The sequence below is a fragment of the Vidua macroura genome, chromosome 13 (assembly GCF_024509145.1).
Source record: "Vidua macroura isolate BioBank_ID:100142 chromosome 13, ASM2450914v1, whole genome shotgun sequence".
Lineage (NCBI taxonomy): Eukaryota > Metazoa > Chordata > Aves > Passeriformes > Viduidae > Vidua > Vidua macroura.
The window spans coordinates 19,458,144-19,479,441 of NC_071583.1; the positions used below are offsets into that span (position 1 = coordinate 19,458,144).

A 21,298-nucleotide genomic window follows, 5' to 3' on the forward strand; every position below is an offset into this window, starting at 1 on the left:
TCTCCACGCCGCGGTCCAGCCCGTAGTGGTAGGCCAGGGCGCTGACCAGCCACTGCGTGCGCCGGGCCGGCCGCCCGTAGGGGTCCCAGCCCTCAGGCGGCTCCATCGCGCCCGCCCGGCCCGCGGCGCTGCCCGAGCATCCCGGGCGCCCGCCCGGCCGAGCGCTCGGCCCCGGCCCGCGGCGGGGCGGGACGGGCGGGGCGGGGCCGCCGCCGCTCCAGCGCCGCTCGCCGAGCGCCCGGCTCGCCCCGCAGCGCAGCCGCGGCCGCCTTTGTCCGGCACGAAAAGCGATTCAGGCAAAGCGGGCAGGTGCCACCCTGCTCCGTTTGTCTGCCGAGCCTGCGCCCCAAGTGTGTTTCTCATTTCTTAACTCATTTCTCCCTTCTGCTGTCTCTTCAACACAAGCAAGACAACAGCATCGCACAATCCACTTCGACAAGTAAGGCTGGTGAAGGAGTGAGTGCTTCCACTAAATAAAAACCCCAATGTGCTTGAAAGCCGACCTTCTCTTCGCTCAGACCTCCTCACCTCTGTCGATGAGGTGACTCTATGGTGTTGCTGTGTGGCTTTGAAGAGCTCTGGGATAGAGATGAGGAAGCGTTAAACTCGTTCAAAGGAGCTGCCCAAAGCAGTGACTTTAGTCTCTCTTTGGCTGGGGAGCAGGACCGGCCTTGTTGAACGCAGGCAGCAGCACGAGCAGGGCTCCTCCACCAGCAGGGACTTGCCATGAGCCAGGAGGGGACCGTGGCACCAGAGGGGACCGTGGCACCAGCCATGCCCAGACACCATGAACAGGGTGGCAAAAGTCAGGTGCTGCTGTCAGGCTGCATGAACAGCCCAGGCAAGGCATCATGAGGAGCCAGGTTTGGGGAGCATCCAAGGAGTCCTGTCAAGAGCAAATCATTTGAATATTCTCTCTAGGACAAAAAAAGAGCAAACCAATCCAGCTGATGTGTGAGGAAAGTGAATTCAAGTTCATTTAAAGCGCTGCTCAATTCAGGATTGGGTTTCTTTTAAGTGAACTGATGCTAATAAACATTTTCCTTCATATGGTGGGGTTTCTCTTGCAATCCGACTTTGGTGATAAATCGCTGACCACTTTTGGTTTTGCTCTTTAAGGTAAGTTGAAAGTCTGAGTAGCTTTGTTGAGGAATGGAGAATTGTTTGTAGCTCAGTCTTTTTCTCCGGAGGAGCCTTCCATTTTAGCACAGGAGGAAGGTAAGGCAAAGATTTAAAAGCTTTCCCTCCTGGAGTGACACACCTTCAGAGGAGTCTGTGAGGAGAAGTCCCCTCAGCCACTGCCAGGGCTGTTTGCCTCCTCTGCAGGCTCAGTATTCTGGGAGTTCCACAAGCCTCAGCTGCCACTGTATTTTCCTCTGAATATCTCTTGTTGTGCAGTACACAGGGAGAATATTTTGCGCTAGATTCCCCTCTGGGCTTTGAGGTAAATCTCAGGAATTCAGGTGATTTTAATGTGCAGATGAATTTTTTATGGATAGTAAGGAAAAGGGAATAAGTACCATGGAAAATTAATTGCTCAAAATGTGAGTGGCCCAACCACACTAAAAACAAAGTCTAAACTGAAGAATTTTTTTATTTTTTTTTGTTCCCTGACAGGTGGGGTAAAACATGCAGTGCTACTAAAGTCTTTAACAGATGCAGCCAGCAACCAACTGTATGAATATCCAGGTGGTAAAGGATGAGACAGGGCAGGAAAGAATCTTCAGCCCTTCCTGTTGAAGTTAGAACAGTATGAAAACTGACTCTGGCTGCTGTCCATAGGTAATGGATGTCATTTGTACAGGAGGGCAGGTGTCCAAAGCTGTTTGTAGCCCATGCACTGCCGTGGCTGGCCCCGTTCCAGCCCTAGCTGGACCAGGGCGGGGGGCTCGGGAGGGGAGGAGGTGGGGGGATCTCGGGAGGCTTCCGCTTCACAGCCGGGCTGGGGGGCCGTGGCGGAGGCACGGAGTGCTGGTGCTCTGCTTTCTTGGACAACTGCTGCTGCGGAGGCCATGTCTGGGAGCTGCCAAACCCGACGGTCTCTGGGCTCCCTGGGGGCGAGGGAGAGTCATGGCTTCTCGGCCAGGATGCTGGAGCTGCGGCAGCGGCACTGCGGAGAGAGGAGCGGCTGAGGCCCCAGCTGCCAGTGGCACACTGGGACCCTCCTGCACAGCAGGGCCCAGAGCTGGCAAGGCTCCCCAGCCCGGCTGGAGCTGCTGGCACACCTTGGCCCAGCTGGACAGCTGCCCCTCAAGGCCCCGGCGAGCAGGGCACGGCTCTGGGCAGGCTCCCTGGCCAGGAGCGGGCCCCAGAGCGCGACTGCCTTGCAAGGGCAATCTCGTCCCTGCTCTTTCTCCTCCCCACCTTGCCTCACCTCTGCCCTGTGCCCCTGGGGCTGCTCTTGGCCAGGCAGCCTCAGTGGGAGCCAGCACTGGCTGCAGCCCCAGCGGGCCCCCCAGGACAAGGCCCGGCAATTAAGAGGCCAATGAAAGCACTGGGCAGCAGCAGAACCCTCAGCAGAGTTCTTTGGACAACCACAGACTGGCCACAACTCCACTGTAGCCTCACTGGGAATGTTCCCTGACTATCAGCAGCATTTAAAGATGCTGGAGGGTAGAGATCAGCAACAACTTACTCTTTCTTTTCCTTCCACCACCGGAAACCAACACAGCACACGACCATAGAAAGTGGCACAGTGAACAGTGTCACTACTGTGCCTATCATGCAGGATTTGCGCACATCCTGGGGGCAGAAAACTCTTGGGGTACTCGGTGGATTCTGAGCGTTTTTATGTGACTTGACAAGCACTTCTGTGGGAGTAATGGAGAGCGTGAGCCCGCGCTGTGCTGCACTGCTGAGCTGGCAGCAGGGTGCATACGGCCAGGACGTTCTCTGTTTCCCCCAGAGCTGGGGCCTGCAGGCACCTTGCCGCCCCTTGGCACAGGCTGTGCCACCCAACAAAGCCCAGCAGGCCGGGAGGAGAGCCCGGGGCCAGCGCAGCTGCTTGGGCAGTCGCTGCTTTGAGGGACACGGGCCAAACCCTTCTCTGAGCAGCCCCTGCCAGCCCTGGCCCTCCCTGCCCTGGGACAGCTCCCCCAGCCCCAGGGGACAGAGTCAGGCCCTGTCAGGAGCCAGTGCAGCCCCTGCCCAGTCAGGAGCCAGGGCTGGCTCTGGCCCTGGGCTCGCAGCAGGGCTCCCTCTCGGGGCTGCTCCCGTGCCTTGGGCCTCTGGGCACTCAGGGCCAGCTCCGGGAGCAGCTGCAGCGGGAAGGGCGTTGGTGCGCGAGTCCCGATTCCCCGGGGCTCTGAACGAGCTCCAGAGGCCTGGAAGCCGAGGCGCCTCCAGCTTTGGCTGCTGCCGGGCCGTGCAAGGGCAGGGCCTGGGGGAAGAGCTGCTGCCACACAGCCCCGCTGAGGGCTGAGCCCGGCTGAGCCTGGCACAGCAATTACCTCCTGTGCCTGTGCCTGCGCCTGGCATCGCCTTCCTCCCTGGAGTAGAGGTTGGCACTGAGCCACTGCTTCCTCCGGGATGTGCCTCCTTCCACTGAGATATTTGGTCCATTACTTGAGAAAGGAAGAGGGACAGCTGGATCAGGTGGAACCATTCACCATTCCAGGACGTGACATCTTCAGGAGACAATACTTCTCAAAGTCATGGATAAGAATCAGGAGAATGGCCAGGTTATTGGGCCTGGGCCAACGACCTCCCTCATCGAAGCAGCCCCTACTCCTGATCTGCCCAGAGACCAGGAAATTGCAGGGGATCTCAGAGTGTGCATGGCCCATGGTGCAGTTTGGGCTCCCTGTCAGCTGCTGCCAAATGCCTTCCTGCAGAGGCTGGGGAGAAGCTGCAGCCAGGCCAGGCTGGGAAACAGCCCTGCAGGCCGTGAAAGCAGCAGCGGGGCAGCCAGGCTGCCATGGATCCCTTCCCGCTGTGCCGGGCACGGTGTGTCCAGATGTGCAGGGAACGCCCCCGGCTGCTGAGTCCCAGGGCAAGGCTGAGGGAAATGCACCCACCACGGCGTCTCTCCAGGTCTCTCAGCATCTGGTCTAGATGTTTCGCTGCCTCCAGGGATTTCTTGTCTCCTATGTCTGTTTTCTTCCATCTAGGAGGACCTTAAGAGAAAGTTGTTCCAAGTCTCCTTCAGGCCAGAGTGACAGAGAGTGCCCCTGGGTGATTGGTGGCCTCCAAGGCACTCGCTCAGCTCTGCCTCCCACTCAGGAGCAGGGGCAGGGGGAGCACGTGCCTGCGGCGGCCCCACACTGGGATGGAAGGAGCCCCTTGCTGGGCAGTTGGGGCAGAAAGGACTCCCTGGAGCTGCCAGCAGCTCGAAACCCAGCTCCAGCCAGGGCCAGGCCTTGGCAGCAGCAGCAGCAGCAGGAGCAGCTCAGGCTCCCCGGGGCCTGCAAAGGAGCTGCCAAAGGCTCAGCCCCGGGGCACAGCCCTGGGCCCGGCCCCTTCCCTCTCTGCTCTTCTCCCTGGCTGCACAGAGCACACGGAAGGACACACTGGCATTGCACATGGGAGGAAGATGGACAGCTAAATGCTCCTTCCTCCCACTGACAGCGATCCCGTGGGATCACTCAAGGCTCCAGAAGGGAGTAAGGCAAGTTTTCCAGAAACTTTCACCCCTGCGATTCTGCGAAGGGAAATGGCTCAGGAGGCACTGATTATTCTCTCAGGAAAGGCACACAGAGAAAACTTGCCTCCAGCATTCTCCAAGAGGTCCAAGCTTTCATCCAATAGGACATCCGGGTAAGCCATGTCACCATCCCAATCTAGAAGGGAGCACAGATCAGAACCATTTCCATGTTGTGCTGGAATCCCCTTCTGCATCAGGGAACTGGGCACTGCAAGGGGGTCGGGTAAGGCTGTGGGGGCCAGATGAGAATGGCCATGGCCAAAGCTGCACAGGGGCCTGGGGAGCTCTGGGCTGGCTCCTGGTCACTCTCCACACGATTTCCTTGCCTTGTGCAACATCCCTGGGAGGGCGGCTGGAGCAGCCCAGCCCCCACGGGGGGCTCTCTCCCTTCCACAGAGGAAACCCTCCCTCAAGCCCAGGGGAAAACCATTCCCCAGCGCTTCCTGGCGAGCAGGGAGCGCTCTCCCGGGAAAGGGGAGCCAGGCTCCCGGCTCACCTGCTCCCCGCACTTGCAGCGGAGCAGCCTGGGCAGCCCTGGCAGGCAGGGCCACGGCCAGGAGGAGCAGGAGGAAGAGGCGCAGAGCAAGGGCCATGGTGCCTCGCCCTCTGCCAGTCCCGCAGCTCTTGCTGCCACCACTGTCCCTGACACTGCTGTGCCAAAGTCAGCACCACTGCTGCCACCGCCGCTGCTGCTGCAACAGTTGTGCTCAAGGACTGACTGCTCGGTCCTTGTGGCGCTGTGCAGCCACGGGGCTCTGGCACCTCTGTGACCTCAGAGCCTGCTGTGACCTCAGCCTGCTCTGACCCCAGAGCCTGCTGTGACCTCAGCCTGCTCTGACCCCCGAGCCTGCTGTGACCCCAGAGCCTGCTGTGACCTCATGGCCAGGCTGGAGGTGTGTGGGGAGTGGGATCTGCCTTCTTTGGCCGGGTGCTCATCCTGCCCAACAGCTGTGTCCCAGGGTTGTGACACAGTCCCAGCCCAGCTGGTCTCACAGGTTGGGGCATGAAGGGATGGAGAGCAGCCCGGCCAAGAAGGACTTGGGGCTGCTGCTGGATGAGAGGCTGGACATGAGCCAGCCTTGTGCATCCACAGGAGTGTGCCCAGCAGGTTGAAGGAGGTGACTCCACCTCTCTGCTCTGGTGAGACTCCACCTGGAGTACTGTGGGAGATGTTTTACAGCAACTTCTGTGAATCAGAGAGAACTTTGATATGAGGATCCATGTTTACCCCTGAAAGAATTTTCTACCAAGGTCATTGACATAGAAACCAAGAAAGAGAGAAGGATAAATAAGAGAAACCTGCAACTGCCTATTCCAGTAGGCACTTTGCTTGTCTCTCGTGACCAATGAGTAAAGTGTAAACTTAGGAGCTTTGTAAGAATGTCGAAAAGGCATGCATGCTAGAATAAAAACAGGCTTTGAAGCCTTCTGGAAGTGGAGGGTGTTGCTTTGTATTGTCTCCGTCTCTACCAAGACAGAGTGCTGCATCCAGCTCTGGGTCCCCAGCACAGGAAGGACATGGTTCTGTTGGCTCTAGTCCAGAGGAGGGACAAAATGCTCTGAGGGCTGGAACCCTTCTGCTTTGGAGACAGGCTGGGAGAGCTGGGGTGTTCAGCCTGGAAGAGAGAAGACTCCAGGGGGACCTGATTGCTGCCTTTCAGTACCTTAAGGGGGCTGGTAAAAGAGATGGGACAGAATTTTTCATAAGGGCCTTTTGTGACCAGACCGTGGGGGAATGGTTTTAATCTAAAGGGTGGTTGATTCCGACTAGATGAAAGAAACCCACTTTTTACACTGTAGGTTTTGAAACCCTGGCACAGGTTGCTCAGAGAGGTGGACATCCATCCCTGCAGTCATTCAAGCTCTGCTCTGAGCAACCTGACCTAGTCAAAGGTGTCCCTGCTCACTGCAGGGCATTGGACTAGATGGCCTTTAAATGTCCCTTCCAACCCAAGCCATTCTGTGCTCCTGTGCTCCATCAAAGCAGTGTGGGATTAGTGCTGGGGTGATTATGCTGGCACCTGTATTTTGGCAGTTGTGCCGTTTAGCAAATGGCCAAGAGAGGATTGATGGGCTGGGCAGTGAAGCAAATAACACACAGTGTGCTCAAGGAGAAACAGGAGAGGAACACGGCTTCCAGTTCAGATAAATGCCAGCATTTTGCTGCCCATCCCATGTTAAGAAAGAAAGGAATGTCCTGATGGTCCCTTTGTGTGGGTGCCCTATTGGCGGTACCAGTACTTGTGTTCTGTAAGACAGGTAACTTGTTACAGCTTCTTGCCCCATTTCTCACTGGATAAAACCCAAATACTGCATCATTCCATGTCTACTTTCTTCCAAGTCAAGGCAAATCTTGTTCATTTTTGAGTGGGACATATTCATCTGTTCACAAGCAAATTCTTCTTGCCATTCACACAATGTGGATTTGCTCGAATCAGACTGTAATTAAGGTCTACCTCTCACTAGTATTAAAGTTGATGCATTGTGAGGCAAGGTGCCGAGTAATTTGTCCTGGTGTCTGGCCCTGTAGAGGGTTTTTCTGTAATTAAATGACATTTGAAGACAGCTGTAGTCTACCATACTTCTGGCATCCTAGAAATGAAGAAACAGCCTTTGAAACAGGATTTTATCCTTCCTTCCTCTTCCTCCTCCCAGGAATTTTAATCTCTGAGGTCTAAGCTCTTCAGCTGCCTCACAAACATTGTTTTAATTCAGACAGGCATCCATGCAGTGAGCCACAAATCAGGACTGTGGCTGTGAAGCTTGAAGCAATGCTGGTTTATAGCACTAAAAATAATAATCTGTTACCCAGGTTAAGCCAAGCACTTCCCAAATAACTCTACCTACCCTCAGGGATGTTTCCAAAAGGATCACTGTAAAAGCTGGGAGTGGGGAGAGAGAGCGTCATCAAAATTAAAAATACAGCTTTCCGAGATCTTTATATTCCGATAAAATGAGAGTCAAAATTGTTCATATACGGAACATTAACTAAGAAGTGAACGACAGATTGTCAAAATAATTGCTTGGGGAACAAAAAAAACCATAAATAAAAATAAGTTCATGTGTAGATAATAAGTAAACCATTATGCTAAGAAAAAAACCAGACGTGCCAAAACTAAAAGCAAGAAGGCTGTTTCATGTGTCTCAATACAAAAATAGTGACTGAAAAGAATCAGAGATCCTCACGACCATTACCATATACAGGAACTTCCAGGTCTTGGGAAAAAACAAAGGAAACTGTAGTGTGCAATTCACAGAGGTAACCTGGGATTTATTGGTGAACTAGTTGCAAAATTTCTGAGAGCAGACTGGAAAAGCATAGGGACTGATCAGACCATGTGTGGGCATTTCCAGCAGTGTGAGGGATGTTTCTGGGAGCAGCTGCAGGGAAGAGAAGCAGCGCACAATCACTGGGTGTCCTAGGGTGACCTTACGATGCTCGTATCCCCGATTGTGTGTTCTGTTGATGCTGGATATTATATTGTGTGCCTTCCAGACGGGCTCTGAGAGCAAAGGCGGGGAGAAGAAGAAGCACGGAGTTCGTTATCAGAGACTGCACTCACTGCTGCCCAGTCTGCTGGAACACAGAACTCCACGGTGCTGTCTGGGCACCATCGGGGCAGAACACCGCGCTCCTTTGCTTTTTAGTTACTTTAGCTAGCTGGGGCAGTCCAAGTTTTCCCTCGACTGGTTTTCTTTCCCTTTTCTTGCATCCGTTCGAACCTGCTCTGGACCAGGACCTGGGGAAGCACCGAGAGCTCGCACTTTGTGGCCCACGGGGGGCTACTCCGGGCAGCAGCCTTTCCCAGTGCCAGAGGGACAGATAACAGAGCCACCATCCACCGGAGAGATTTTCTGAATCTGTCATCTCTTCAGAGCAACAAATGGGTTTTGTCATCTGGTATTGTCCATTTTTTGGGCTGGGCAGTGCTTTGCCTGTTAAATAAACAGGCTTTTTAAACTTCTCTCTGAGGAAATTTTTCCCAAACTGACTGGGGGCAGGGGCCGTGTGGGTTTGATTTCTGGGGGGGGGCCCTTTTGGGCGTTTTCTCCCAAATTTGCCCTAAACCAGGACACAGGGACAATCTCTTTGTGGGCTGTAGACTTTATGACAGTCTGTCCCCTGGGGCTGGGGGAGCTGTCCCAGGGCAGGGAGGGCCAGGGCTGGCAGGGGCTGCTCAGAGAAGGGTTTGGCCCGTGTCCCTCAAAGCAGCGACTGCCCAAGCAGCTGCGCTGGCCCCGGGCTCTCCTCCCGTCCTGCTGGGCTTTGTTGGGGGGCACAGCCTGTGCCAATGGGCGGCAAGGTGCCTGCAGGCCCCAGCTCTGGGGGAAACAGAGAACGTCCTGGCTGTATGCACCCTGCTGCCAGCTCAGCAGTGCAGCACAGCGCGGGCTCACGCTCCCTGTTGCTCCCACAGATGCAGCCAGCCCCACAACACGTGTTCCCAATGCCCAGAAGGGAATCAGAACGGGTTGCTATTGGGGAACACCCTGTTTGCTTGTGATAAGGGCAAGTTTGGCCTTCTATTTCTGCCAGGAAATGATTTGGAAGTGCTCAACTAAACCTCGACTGAGAGCTTCCCAAATCATCTCTTCTGTTGCCATAAAGAGATGGGGCTGTCACCCCCGTGTCCGGGTGGTACCACCAGCAAAGCCCAGCCAGCACCAGCACTGGCTGAGCTCCATGCCCAGGAGCAGCCGTGGATGCCCACGGTGAGGGCAGGCAGGAGCCAGGCAGGGGCTGCTGTGAGCAGCGGCGGGGCCCCGAGGGGCTGGGGGAGCCCATGCTGAGCATCCCTGGGCTAAGGGCACATTTCCTCCAGTGGGATCATCTGGGCCTGGAGCTCCTCCAGTGGCATGCCCAGGAAAAGAGGGAATCCATCAAGAACATCTCCAGGGACACAGCCTGACCATCAATGCCAGCAGCAGGTTTTGCTGAGCAATGGCCCTTGGATCAAGCAAAACATTTCCAATCAGGGCAGTCCATTTGTACAGATGGGGGTACACTCTGGGGGCACAGCCAAGGCAATGAGGTCACAGCAGGCTCTGGGGTCACATCAGGCTCTGGGGTCAGAGCAGGCTGAGGTCACAGCAGGCTCTGGGGTCCGAGCAGGCTGAGGTCACATCAGGCTCTGGGGTCAGAGCAGGCTCTGGGGTCAGAGCAGGCTGAGGTCACAGCAGGCTCTGAGGTCACAGAGGTGCCAGAGCCCCGTGGCTGCACAGCACCACAAGGACCGAGCAGTCAGTCCTTGAGCACAACTGTTGCAGCAGCAGCAGCGGTGGCAGCAGTGGTGCTGACTTTGGACAGCGGTGTCAGGACAGCGGTGGCAGCAAGAGCTGGGGACTGGCAGAGGGCAAGGCACCATGGCCCTTGCTCTGCGCCTCTTCCTCCTGATCCTCCTGGCTGTGGCCCTGCCTGCCAGGGCTGCCCAGGCTGCTCCGCTGCAAGTGCGGGGAGCAGGTGAGCCGGCAGCCTGGCTCCCCTTTCCCGGGAGAGCGCTCCCTGCTCGACAGGAAGCGCTGGGGATGGTTTTCCCCTAGGCTTGAGGGAGGGTTTCCTGTGTGGGAGGGAGAGAGCCCCTGTGGGGGCTGGGCTGCTCCAGCCGCCCTCCCAGGGATGTTGCACAGGGCCTACCAAAAGAGTGGAGAGCGACCAGGAGCCAGCCCAGAGCTCCCCAGGCCCCTGTGCAGCTTTGGCCATGGCCATTCACATGAGACTCCCACGGCCATACCCGACCCCCTTGCAGTGCCCAGTTCCCAAAGGCACAGGGGGATCCCAGCACACCAGGAAATTGTTCTCATCTGTGCTCCCTTCTAGATGAGCATGCTAGGAAGGCTTATCCAGCAGCTTGGCTCCATGCAGATTTCCAGCCTCTTAAGCCTCCTGCAGGTATGCTGTCAATGTTCCTAAAAGAATAATCATTGACAACCTGGCAGGAAGCAGGTGACAGAAGCTCTTGTGCCTGTTGAGTTACAGGTGTGTCTGCAGGGAAGACTTTTCAGGCTCCTTTCCGGGTTGCTGCACACAAGCCCAGCTCCCATCGCAGGGGTGAGTAGTGTGTCCCTGCTGAGCCCACAGGCTGAGCCCTGGTTTTGTGGGATCCATTCCAGGGGAAATGCAAATACATCTCTTAAGCTCCTCCAAGAGTGAGGCACAAGCCTACAGGAGACAGTAAGTCCCTGGAGGCATCCAAACACATGGAGAAGACACTGAGTGATGTGGAGAGACGCCGTGGTGGGTGCATTTCCCTCAGCCTTGCCCTGGGACTCAGCAGCCGGGGGCATTCCCTGCACATCTGGACACACCATGCCCGGCACAGCGGGAAGGGATCCATGGCAGCCTGGCTGCCCCGCTGCTGCTTTCACGGCCTGCAGGGCTGTTTCCCAGCCTGGCCTGGCTGCAGCTTCTCCCCAGCCTCTGCAGGAAGGCATTTGACAGCAGCTGACAGGGAGCCCAAACTGCACCATGGGCCATGCACACTCTGAGATCCCCTGCAATTTCCTGGTCACCACCAGATAAAGAGGGGTGGTGGTTTGGAGAAGGGAGGGCCCTGCCCTGGTTCCAAAGCTTGGATGACTTCCTGATCCTTATTAATGTCTTTGACAAGCATTGCCTCCTGAAGATGCTATTTTCCTGTTGGGGAACAGGCCCACCTGATCCAGCTGTCCCTTTTCCCTTCTCCAGGGATGGACAGAGAGGCTGTGCTGAAGGCTGAGTTTCCCAGAGGAAGCAGTGGCTCATTGGCAGCCTCTGCTGCAGGAAGGGAGGCGATGCCCGGCACAGTCACTGGAGGTAATTGCTGTGTCTCTGGGCCTGAGCCCTGCTGAGGCTTGAGCTGCCCTCTCTGCTGCTTGGCAGTGGGGGCACAGCCCGGACAAGAGCGGCACAGCCCAGAGGAATTATCCCGAGCAGGCTCAGGGCACTCGGGTACTGAGCAGTCCTGCTGGGGTCCCTCCATGGGAGACACATCCCGAAACCTGGGAGAGACTGCACAGGGAGCCCATGGTGGGGAAAGGGCAGAGGGTGAGAGCAAGGCTCCAGTGTGTCCTGAGAGGGACTGGCTATGTCCCCCTTGGGTTGGGGGAGTTTCCCAGCAGAAGGAGGGATGGAGGTTGAGAGCCATAATTGTAGCACTGCCTGCTGCAATTTTCCCCAAGGATATAGTGAGGGTTTCCTGTGTGGGAGGGAGAGAGCCCCAGGGCCCTAGGCTGCTCCTGCTGCCCTCCCAGGGATGTTGCACAGGGCCTACCAAAAGTGTGGAGAGCGACCAGGAGCCAGCCCAGAGCTCCCCAGGCCCCTGTGCAGCTTTGGCCATGGCCATTCACATGAGGCTCCCACGGCCATACCCGACCCCCTTGCAGTGCCCAGTTCCCAAAGGCACAGGGGGATCCCAGCACACCAGGAAATTGTTCTCATCTGTGCTCCCTTCTAGATGAGCATGCTAGGAAGGCTTCTCCAGCAGCTTGGCTCCATGCAGATTTCCAGCCTCTTAAGCCTCCTGCAGGTATGCTGTCAATGTTCCTAAAAGAATAATCATTGGCAACCTGGCAGGAAGCAGGTGACAGAAGCTCCCGTGCCTGTTGAGTTACAGGTGTGTCTGCAGGGAAGACTTTTCAGGCTCCTTTCCGGGTTGCTGCACACAAGCCCAGCTCCCATCGCAGGGGTGAGTAGTGTGTCCCTGCTGAGCCCACAGGCTGAGCCCTGGTTTTGTGGGATCCATCCCTCTGAAATGCAGACACATCTCTTAAGGTCCTCCGAGAGGGAAGAACAAACCTACAGGAGACAGTAAGTCCCTGGAGGCATCCAAACACATGGAGAAGACACTGAGTGATGTGGAGAGACGCCGTGGTGGGTGCATTTCCCTCAGCCTTGCCCTGGGACTCAGCAGCCGGGGGCATTCCCTGCACATCTGGACACACCGTGCCCGGCACAGCGGGAAGGGATCCATGGCAGCCTGGCTGCCCCGCTGCTGCTTTCACGGCCTGCAGGGCTGTTTCCCAGCCTGGCCTGGCTGCAGCTTCTCCCCAGCCTCTGCAGGAAGGCATTTGACAGCAGCTGACAGGGAGCCCAAACTGCACCATGGGCCATGCACACTCTGAGATCCCCTGCAATTTCCTGGTCACCACCAGATAAAGAGGGGTGGTCGTTTGGAGAAGGGAGGGCCCTGCCCGGGTTCCAAAGCTTGGATGACGTCCTGAACCTTATTAGTTATTTGACAAGCATTGCCTCCTGACGATGCCGCCTTCCTGTTGGGGAACAGGCCCACCTGATCCAGCTGTCCCTTTTCCCTTCTCCAGAGATGGACAGAGAGGCTGTGCTGAAGGCTGAGTTTCCCGGAGGAAGCAGTGGCTCATTGGCAGCCTCTGCTGCAGGAAGGGAGGCGATGCCCGGCACAGTCACTGGAGGTAATTGCTGTGTCTCTGGGCCTGAGCCCTGCTGAGGCTTGAGCTGCCCTCTCTGCTGCTTGGCAGTGTGGGCACACAGCATTACCTGAGCCCCTTGCAGTGCTCACTTCCCCATCGAAGGGGATCCCAGCACACCATGGAACATTTCCCATCTGTGCTCCTTTCTAGCTTGGGACCATGACCTGCATCATTTGGAAAGACTGGCAAACCATGGTTTAAGGGTCTTGGAGCTTGGTGAAGGTTGGTTATCAGCAACTCTTTCCTAATAGAATGATCATTGTCCAGAGTAATATTCATTTCCTTTAAGATGCTTTGAAGTTTGATGGATTCTGGAAATCCTGTCCTCCAAATTTCTACTCTTGTGCCCAACAGTGATCCCACAGGATCGCTGTAAGTGGGAAGAAGGAGCTGTCCATCTTCCTCCCATGTGCAATGCCAGTGTGTCCTTCTGTGTGCTCTGCGCAGCCAGGGAGAAGAGCAGAGAGGGAAGGGGCCGGGCCCAGGGCTGTGCCCCGGGGCTGAGCCTTTCACAGCTCCTTTGCCGGCCCCAGGGAGCCTGAGCTGCTCCTGCTGCTGCTGCTGCTGCCAAGGCCTGGCCCTGGCTGGGGCTGGGTTTCGAGCTGCTGGCAGCTCCAGGGAGTCCTTTCTGCCCCGACTGCCCAGCAAGGGGCTCCTTCCATCCCAGTGTGGGGCTGCCACAGGCACGTGCTCCCCCTGCCCCTGCTCCTGAGTGGGAGGCAGAGCTGAGCGAGTGCCTTGGAGGCCACCAATCACCCAGGGGCACTCTCTGCCACTCTGGTCTGAAGGAGAATCTTCAGCAGAGACACAGGAGCTGTTCTGTGCTGCCTTTCTTTGCAGCCAAACGTGATGATGAAGATCATCTGGCTTCCCAGCCCATATCCATTACTGAGCCTCTGGGAGATGCTGAGGGTAGGTCAAGGCCTTTCCCCCTGGGAGAGCTGCCAGCTCAGAGCCCAAAGCTCAGCCAGGGGGGCATCGCTGCAGGTGCCAGGGCAGAACCATGCACGTGTGTGCCCTCGCCCTGCGCCATCCCCTCAGCGCTCCTGCGGCTCAGTGCTGCCCGTGCAGATTTGCAGAGATGACAGAAGCTTCTGTGGCTGTTGTGTTACAGGTGTGTCTGCAGGGAGGACTTTCCCAGGTCCTCTGGTGGATGTTGCACATAAGCCCGGCTCCCATCGCAGGGGTGAGTAGTGTGTCCCTGCTGAGCCCACAGGCTGAGCCCTGGTTTTGTGGGATCCATTCCTGGGAAATGCAAATATTTCTCTTAAGGTCCCCTGAGAAGGAAGAACAAACCTACAGGAGAGAGGAAGTCCCTGGAGGCATCCAAACATCTGGAACAAATCCTGAGTGATGTGGAGAGATGTGGTGGTGGGTGCATTTCCCTCAGCCTTGCCCTGGGACTCAGCAGCCGGGGGCGTTCCCTGCACATCTGGACACACCGTGCCCGGCACAGCGGGAAGGGATCCATGGCAGCCTGGCTGCCCCGCTGCTGCTTTCACGGCCTGCAGGGCTGTTTCCCAGCCTGGCCTGGCTGCAGCTTCTCCCCAGCCTCTGCAGGAAGGCATTTGGCAGCAGCTGACAGGGAGCCCAAACTGCACCATGGGCCTGAGATCCCCTGCAATTTCCCGGTCTCTGGGTTGATGCAGAGAGGCAGCTGTTTGCAGGAGGGAGGGCCCTGGAGCAGCTCCAAAACCCTATTTCCATGTCTTTATCCACCCTTTGACATGTATTGCTTGGAGCAGTACAGCACAGCACAGAGGAATTATGGCATGCAGGCTCAGGGGTTTGGGTACTGGGCAGTCCTGTGGCAGCCAAGGGGCGGCAAGGTGCCTGCAGGCCCCAGCTCTGGGGGAAACAGAGACCAAGGACCTCCTGTCCGTCTGCACCGTGCTGCCAGCTCAGCAGTGGAGCACAGCACGGGCTCACACTCCCCATTGCTCCCACAGATGCAGCCAGCACCTCAACACATGCTGACAAGACCTGGAAAAGCATGAGAAGAGTTTTCTGCTGGGGAACACCTTGTTTGGTTAAGTTGATGGCCACTGTGCTTGGTGCAGCACTGTGCCTGATCATTTGCTCTGTTGGAATCTGGTATTGCTGGAAGAGAAAATGGTGAGTGTTTTGCTGATCTTGACCTGACAGCTTCCTTTAATGGCTGCTGATAGTCAGGGAACATTCCCAGTAAGGCTACAGTGGAGTTGTGGCCAGTCTGTGGTTGTCCCAAGAACTCTGCTGAGGGTTCTGCTGCTGCCCAGTGCTTTCATTGGCCTCTTAATTGCCGGGCCTTGTCCTGGGGGGCCCGCTGGGGCTGCAGCCAGTGCTGGCTCCCACTGAGGCTGCCTGGCCAAGAGCAGCCCCAGGGGCACAGGGCAGAGGTGAGGCAAGGTGGGGAGGAGAAAGAGCAGGGACGAGATTGCCCTTGCAAGGCAGTCGCGCTCTGGGGCCCGCTCCTGGCCAGGGAGCCTGCCCAGAGCCGTGCCCTGCTCGCCGGGGCCTTGGGGGGCAGCTGTCCAGCTGGGCCAAGGTGTGCCAGCAGCTCCAGCCGGGCTGGGGAGCCTTGCCAGCTCTGGGCCCTGCTGTGCAGGAGGGTCCCAGTGTGCCACTGGCAGCTGGGGCCTCAGCCACTCCTCTCTCCACAGGTGCTTCTGCCCATCTTCAGAAGACAAGCCTAACAACTCCAGCAAAGAGAACTTGACCCGTGTTCCCAGCTCTTCACTTCTGTCCCCATCTGCCCTGCCGCAGCTGCAGCACCCTCTTGAGCCCTTCCCCAAACTCACCCCTCCACAACGAGACCCTTCGCCCCTGAGCCCCCTGGTCCTCTTCCCCAGCTATGACTAAAGGTGGGCAGGCCTCGTCTGCCAGGGCAGGGCTTGGCCCACGTTTTATGTTCAAATAAAAATATAGAGTTGTCATAGATATGTCCGGGTGGTACCACCAGCAAAGCCCAGCCAGCACCAGCACTGGCTGAGCTCCGTGCCCAGGAGCAGCCGTGGATGCCCACGGTGAGGGCAGGCAGGAGCCAGGCAGGGGCTGCTGTGAGCAGCGGCGGGGCCCCGAGGGGCTGGGGGAGCCCATGCTGAGCATCCCTGGGCTGAGGGCACATTTCCTCCAGTGGGATCATCTGGGCCTGGGCTTCATGAGGCACACAGGGATACTTTGGGCTCTCTGCTGAGCTGTGCAGGGATCCCTCCTGAGGCACACAGGGATGTTTTGCGCTCTCTGCTGAGCTGTGCAGGGATCCCTCCTGAGGCACACAGGGATGTTTTGGGCTCTCTGCTGAGCTGTGCAGGGATCCCTCCTGAGGCACACAGGGATGTTTTGGGCTCTCTGCTGAGCTGTGCAGGGATCCCTCCTGAGGCACACAGGGATGTTTTGGGCTCTCTGCTGAGCTGTGCAGGGATCCCTCCTGAGGCACACAGGGATGTTTTGCGCTCTCTGCTGAGCTGTGCAGGGATCCCTCATGAGGCACACAGGGATGTTTTGGGCTCTCTGCTGAGCTGTGCAGGGATCCCTCATGAGGCACACAGGGATGTTTTGGGCTCTCTGCTGAGCTGGGCAGGGATCCCTCATGAGGCACACAGGAGTATTTCTGGCCTCTCTTAAGGTGTGCCGGGATCCCTCATGAGCTGTGCATCAGGCTAAATGTGACGGGCTTTTTTACTCTTCACAGCACAGCAAAGGGACACTTGGCCAAGGTTTTGCAAGGCTGGGAGAAAGCCTCTTGCAAACCCATGGGCCCAAAAGGCTGTGGGCACAGCGGCCGGGCGGAGCCCATCCCCTGGGGCCAGGCCGGGCTGCTCAGGCCGGGCCGGGCCGGGCCAGGCCAGGGCCCCGGCAGGGAAGGGCCGCGGCCCTGGGCTCTGATGAGGCTGCTGAGCTCCGCCCTGGCCCTGTGCTGCAGCCCAAGACATTTCCAGCCAGGGCCGTGCCCTGGGCCACAGGAGGCACCGGGGCTACAAGTGAGGCCGCGCCTTCTGGCACTCAAGGGGGCTGGCTCTGCTCCTTGGGAGGATGCAGAGCCTTGTGCCTCAGCCTGATGGTGCAAAAATCCCCCCAACATCCCTCTGTTTGCAGAAATAAAGGCTTTGCGCTCATTAATAAGACAAGGTGTATGGGTGGTCTGCAGCTAATGTTCTTTTGTTGGCTGGACCCCAGTCCGTGCTCAGGTCTCAATGACTGACCCAGCCCCAAGCTGCTCTTAAGACTGATTTGATCAAAGGCACTGAAGTTCTGTTGACTACAAATTCTCCAGGAAAACAAGCACAGGAACTTGGCTAATGTTGGTGACAAATGCAGAGTGCAGAGTTGAACCTTTGAGGCCACCTCACTGCTGCCTTTCCCCAGCCTTTTCTTTTTAATTGATTTAATATTCTGAGTGCCAGTTCTTGCATGTAATGGGCCCTCAGCAAGGAGCTGCTGGGCCTCCTTGTGGTAAACAGGCAAAATGAAATTAAAAGGAGGCTGATGAGTTTTAAAAAAAATGTGCCTGTTTATTAAAACTTAGAGCAACAGAGGCCGAGGCCTCAGGGTAAGCCTAGGGCCTGCGCCACAAGCCAGAGGTAGCTCTAACAGCGCTGTGTGACAAGGTGTTCCTGCGGGCACGAGGTGCCCTCCAAAGAGCCCGGCTGCTCCGCACCCAGGGATCTTTTAAAGTCTCTTGGGGGTGCTCGATTGGTGCACTTTGGATCCTCTTGTCAACCATCCTTTTCTTGGTCGCCAATCGCTCTATAAGATGGTGCAGTCCTGACCAATCATTTTGGAACACAGCAAACTTACTGGGTGGCTCGTTTCCCAATCGTAGTTCCAGTTGCTGTCCTCGCCCTATGATGTCACTTTTCTAGAAGATTCTTACTCTTGCACCTTATTACTCCCCCCCTTTCTCTGTTTAGTAGCCAAATGCATACACTTAAACAACTGTACATTCAACGTAATAACTTATCACATTAATTGTATAACAACTCATTATATTCATTAACAAGACAAAAAAACTTACTGTGATAATTAACCATTAAGAACTCCACCTTTGAAAGTGAATTTATTTATAACATCCTGGGTGTAGCCCAAGGGAAGCTGTTTCTGTCTTGCATCACAGAACTGGCAGGTTTTTTGCGAAGACAGCCCTTTACAAAGGACTTGTTGTGTGCATTAACATCCGAGGGGCTGCTTTCAAAGACAGACAAAAAACCCATGAACAACCAGCAAACCAACCAAACCACATATTAAAAAAAAATACTTTATTCTTAGCTCTTGCTTTTAATGTTTTCCCAGCCGGCCTCCTTTTCCACTGCAGTATTTTTCTTTGCACAGAAAAAAACCCTTGCCGGATGATGTGACTTAACAAGGAAAACACAACTCACACACAATGGATATATTAAAGCTAAACATGCAGACTCCCATTATCACAGTCATCATCATTTATTTTCTGTTCATTTTTATGTCAGATTGTTTTCAGAAGGGTGAGAACACTATCTCAAATCCCCTGGCTAGTTTGATGCCATAGCCACTTCTTATCTCTCCTTTCTTATGATCTGTCCTTCCTGTAGTTCCTCTGCCCATTTGTTGCTCTTGGATCTCTGCCTCCTTCACCTGATTTTTATCTTCTCCTGGATTTGTGGGGCTGTTTGTGTTGGTTTTGTTGTTTTCTTGGTGGTTGTTGTGTTTGCCTGTTTGATTTGGTCACAGTTTTGCTTTTGCTTTTTGGTTTTTTTTTTCATGCACTTAACAGCAGAAATCAGCTCGTGATTTGTGTTGTGAAGTTTTGATACACAGGTGTTGCACATAAAGGTTGTTTTTGTTTTTAAAGTCATCTCAGACAGAGACCTGCAAGCCCCTGTGACTTTGAGAACAGAGTGCTCTCAGACAGCAAATTGTGCATGAATAGGAAACTTGTAGTTCCTATCTCCGTTACACACAGCAAAATGTCAAGTGGTTGGAATGGTACCAATTGTAGCCTTTCTTTTGCCTTCTTTTGCTGCCATGCCATAAAACCGTGTCAGATTCATCAGTGACCTCGGTTCTTCCAGGATGGGGCGTGCAGGGATGATCCCTCAGCTCGTGTGTGCACCTGGTGTGCACCAGGCCAGACACGTGACTGTCATCCACAGCCAGCCTCTGTCTGCAGAGAGAGCAGGGAGCTGCAGCTCTGAGGAACTCAGGGCTTAGGGAGCAAACAGACAAGTCCCTAACTTATATCAGTTACATCACTCGAGTATTTTCTGCTGAGAGATTTTTATCTTCCTGCCCAGAGCTGGAAAAAAGAACGCTGGCAGTTTGCTTTAGCTATGAAGTGAAGAGACTCTTCTCAACAGGTTCCAGCTCTGCTTCTTGTTTGAATTAAAAGCAGAGCAAAACTCTTCTGTTGGTCACATCAAACCAACATAAGTTTCATGAGTGTGTAAATATTATTTAATTTTGTAGTACTTACAATTTTCTCATTCAGCCATGGGATAATTATGCCATCATTCACTATATCAAATAACTGAAAAGCACTGGAAAAGAAGTTGTTTTTTTTTTTTAAACTAAGCGTAAAAAAAAGTGAATGAATGCCATAAAGAAAACCAAATAGTAAAAACACAGTAATTTAAACTTCTCAAAGCCCTTTGATAATGGAGCCCTGAACCCCAGTCACGTGCAGTGCAGCCTTGGTGGTCCCTTTGAGCCCAGAACTGCCAAGGGTCAGGGCTGGGATGAGCCTTCACCCAAAACTGGCTCCAAGACTGAGTGGGAATCAATCCAGAACAGGGCTCACACGAAGAGCAAAGCCTCAAGGCCAAAGCCAAACCTTCATCAGGTTGGATTTGTTTGAACACTGAACTGCAGCAAATTGCTTGTCCGGTAGCATCACTGTCACCATGAAACTTGACATGAGCTACTAAATAAGCACTGTCCTGTCCTGAGCTGTGTGGCCCAAATACTGTTGAGAATTTGCTCTGCCTCTGCCCTGTGCCCCCGGGGCTGCTCTTGGCCAGGCAGCCTCAGTGGGAGCCAGCACTGGCTGCAGCCCCAGCGGGCCCCCCAGGACAAGGCCCAGCAATGAAGAGGCCAATGAAAGCACTGAGCAGCAGCAGAACCCTCAGCAAAGTTCTTTGGACAAGCACAGACTGGCCACAACTCCAGTGCAGCATGACTACGAGTCAGGCTACCAATGCTATGAGCAGAGTTACAAGAAAACTGTGGAGAAAAATTAACAATGACCGTCTGCTCTCGTACAGCTTCTGAATGCCAAGATAGCAGCCTGTCAGCACGAGGGGCACAGTGAACAGTGTCACCACCGTGCCTATCATGCAGGACCAGCGCACATCCTGGGGGCAGACAGCTCTTGGGAGGCGTACTGGATCCGGGGCAAATATTCCTGTTTCAGTGATAACGTCTGTGGGAGCAATGGAGAGCGTGAGCCCGCGCTGTGCTGCACTGCTGAGCTGGCAGCAGGGTGTGTACGGCCAGGACGTTCTCTGTTTCCCCCAGAGCTGGGGCCTGCAGGCACCTTGCCGCCCCTTGGCACAGGCTGTGCCACCCAAAAAAGCCCAGCAGGCCGGGAGGAGAGCCCGGGGCCAGCGCAGCTGCTTGGGCAGTCGCTGCTTTGAGGGACACGGGCCAAACCCTTCTCTGAGCAGCCCCTGCCAGCCCTGGCCCTCGCTGCCCTGGGACAGCTCCCCCAGCCCCAGGGGACAGAGTCAGGCCTTGTCAGGACACACGGGAGCCTTGCTCTCCCCCTCTGCTCTTTCCCCACCACGGGCACCCCGTGCAGCCACTCCCCGGTTTCGGGACGTGTCTCTCACGGAGGGACACCGGCAGGATTGCTCAGGCTGGCTGAGTCTGGCACAACAATCACCTTCTGTGGCACTGTCTGGCGTCTCCTCCCTTCGTGTATTGGAGGCTGGCACGGAGACGTTGCTTCCTCCTGGAAGTGCTGCCTTCAGCAAAGCCCTTTGGTCCATCTCTGGAGAAAGGAAAAGGGACAGCTGGATCAGGTGGAACCATTCCCCACTGTGGAGGTGGCATCTTCAGGAAGTACTACTAGTCAAAGGCATGGATAAGGATCAGGAAAGGGCCAAGGTTCTTGGGGCTGCCACAGGGTCCTCCCTTCTGCAAACAGCTGCCACTCCTGAGCTGCCCAGTCCTTAACAAAAGTTGCTGACATTGGCACAGCAGTGTCAGGACAGCGGTGGCAGCAAGAGCTGCGGGACTGGCAGAGGGCGAGGCACCATGGCCCTCGCTCTGCGCCTCTTC

The 21,298-nt window shown here is 55.7% G+C and overlaps 2 protein-coding genes across 2 annotated transcripts; one reads left to right on the top strand and one right to left on the bottom strand.

Annotated features, from left to right (window-relative positions):
* Nucleotides 1-1,597: 1,597 nt before the first annotated feature.
* LOC128813781 (uncharacterized) lies at nucleotides 1,598-3,518 on the bottom strand. The gene is made up of 3 exons (XM_053989126.1): nucleotides 3,450-3,518; nucleotides 2,636-2,810; nucleotides 1,598-2,110 (listed from the first exon to the last, which is right to left on the bottom strand). Exons 1-3 carry the CDS (start codon nucleotides 3,475-3,477, stop codon nucleotides 1,867-1,869), a joined length of 447 nt encoding a protein of 148 aa, XP_053845101.1. The 5' UTR covers nucleotides 3,478-3,518; the 3' UTR covers nucleotides 1,598-1,866.
* A 6,488-nt stretch (nucleotides 3,519-10,006) lies between these two features.
* Nucleotides 10,007-15,985, top strand: LOC128814116 (uncharacterized). The gene is made up of 14 exons (XM_053989695.1): nucleotides 10,007-10,103; nucleotides 10,461-10,532; nucleotides 10,620-10,691; nucleotides 11,328-11,435; nucleotides 12,076-12,147; nucleotides 12,235-12,306; nucleotides 12,393-12,428; nucleotides 12,941-13,048; nucleotides 13,217-13,288; nucleotides 13,907-13,978; nucleotides 14,181-14,252; nucleotides 14,339-14,437; nucleotides 15,016-15,181; nucleotides 15,709-15,985. Exons 1-14 carry the CDS (start codon nucleotides 10,007-10,009, stop codon nucleotides 15,905-15,907), a joined length of 1,317 nt encoding a protein of 438 aa, XP_053845670.1. The 3' UTR covers nucleotides 15,908-15,985.
* Nucleotides 15,986-21,298: the final 5,313 nt, after the last annotated feature.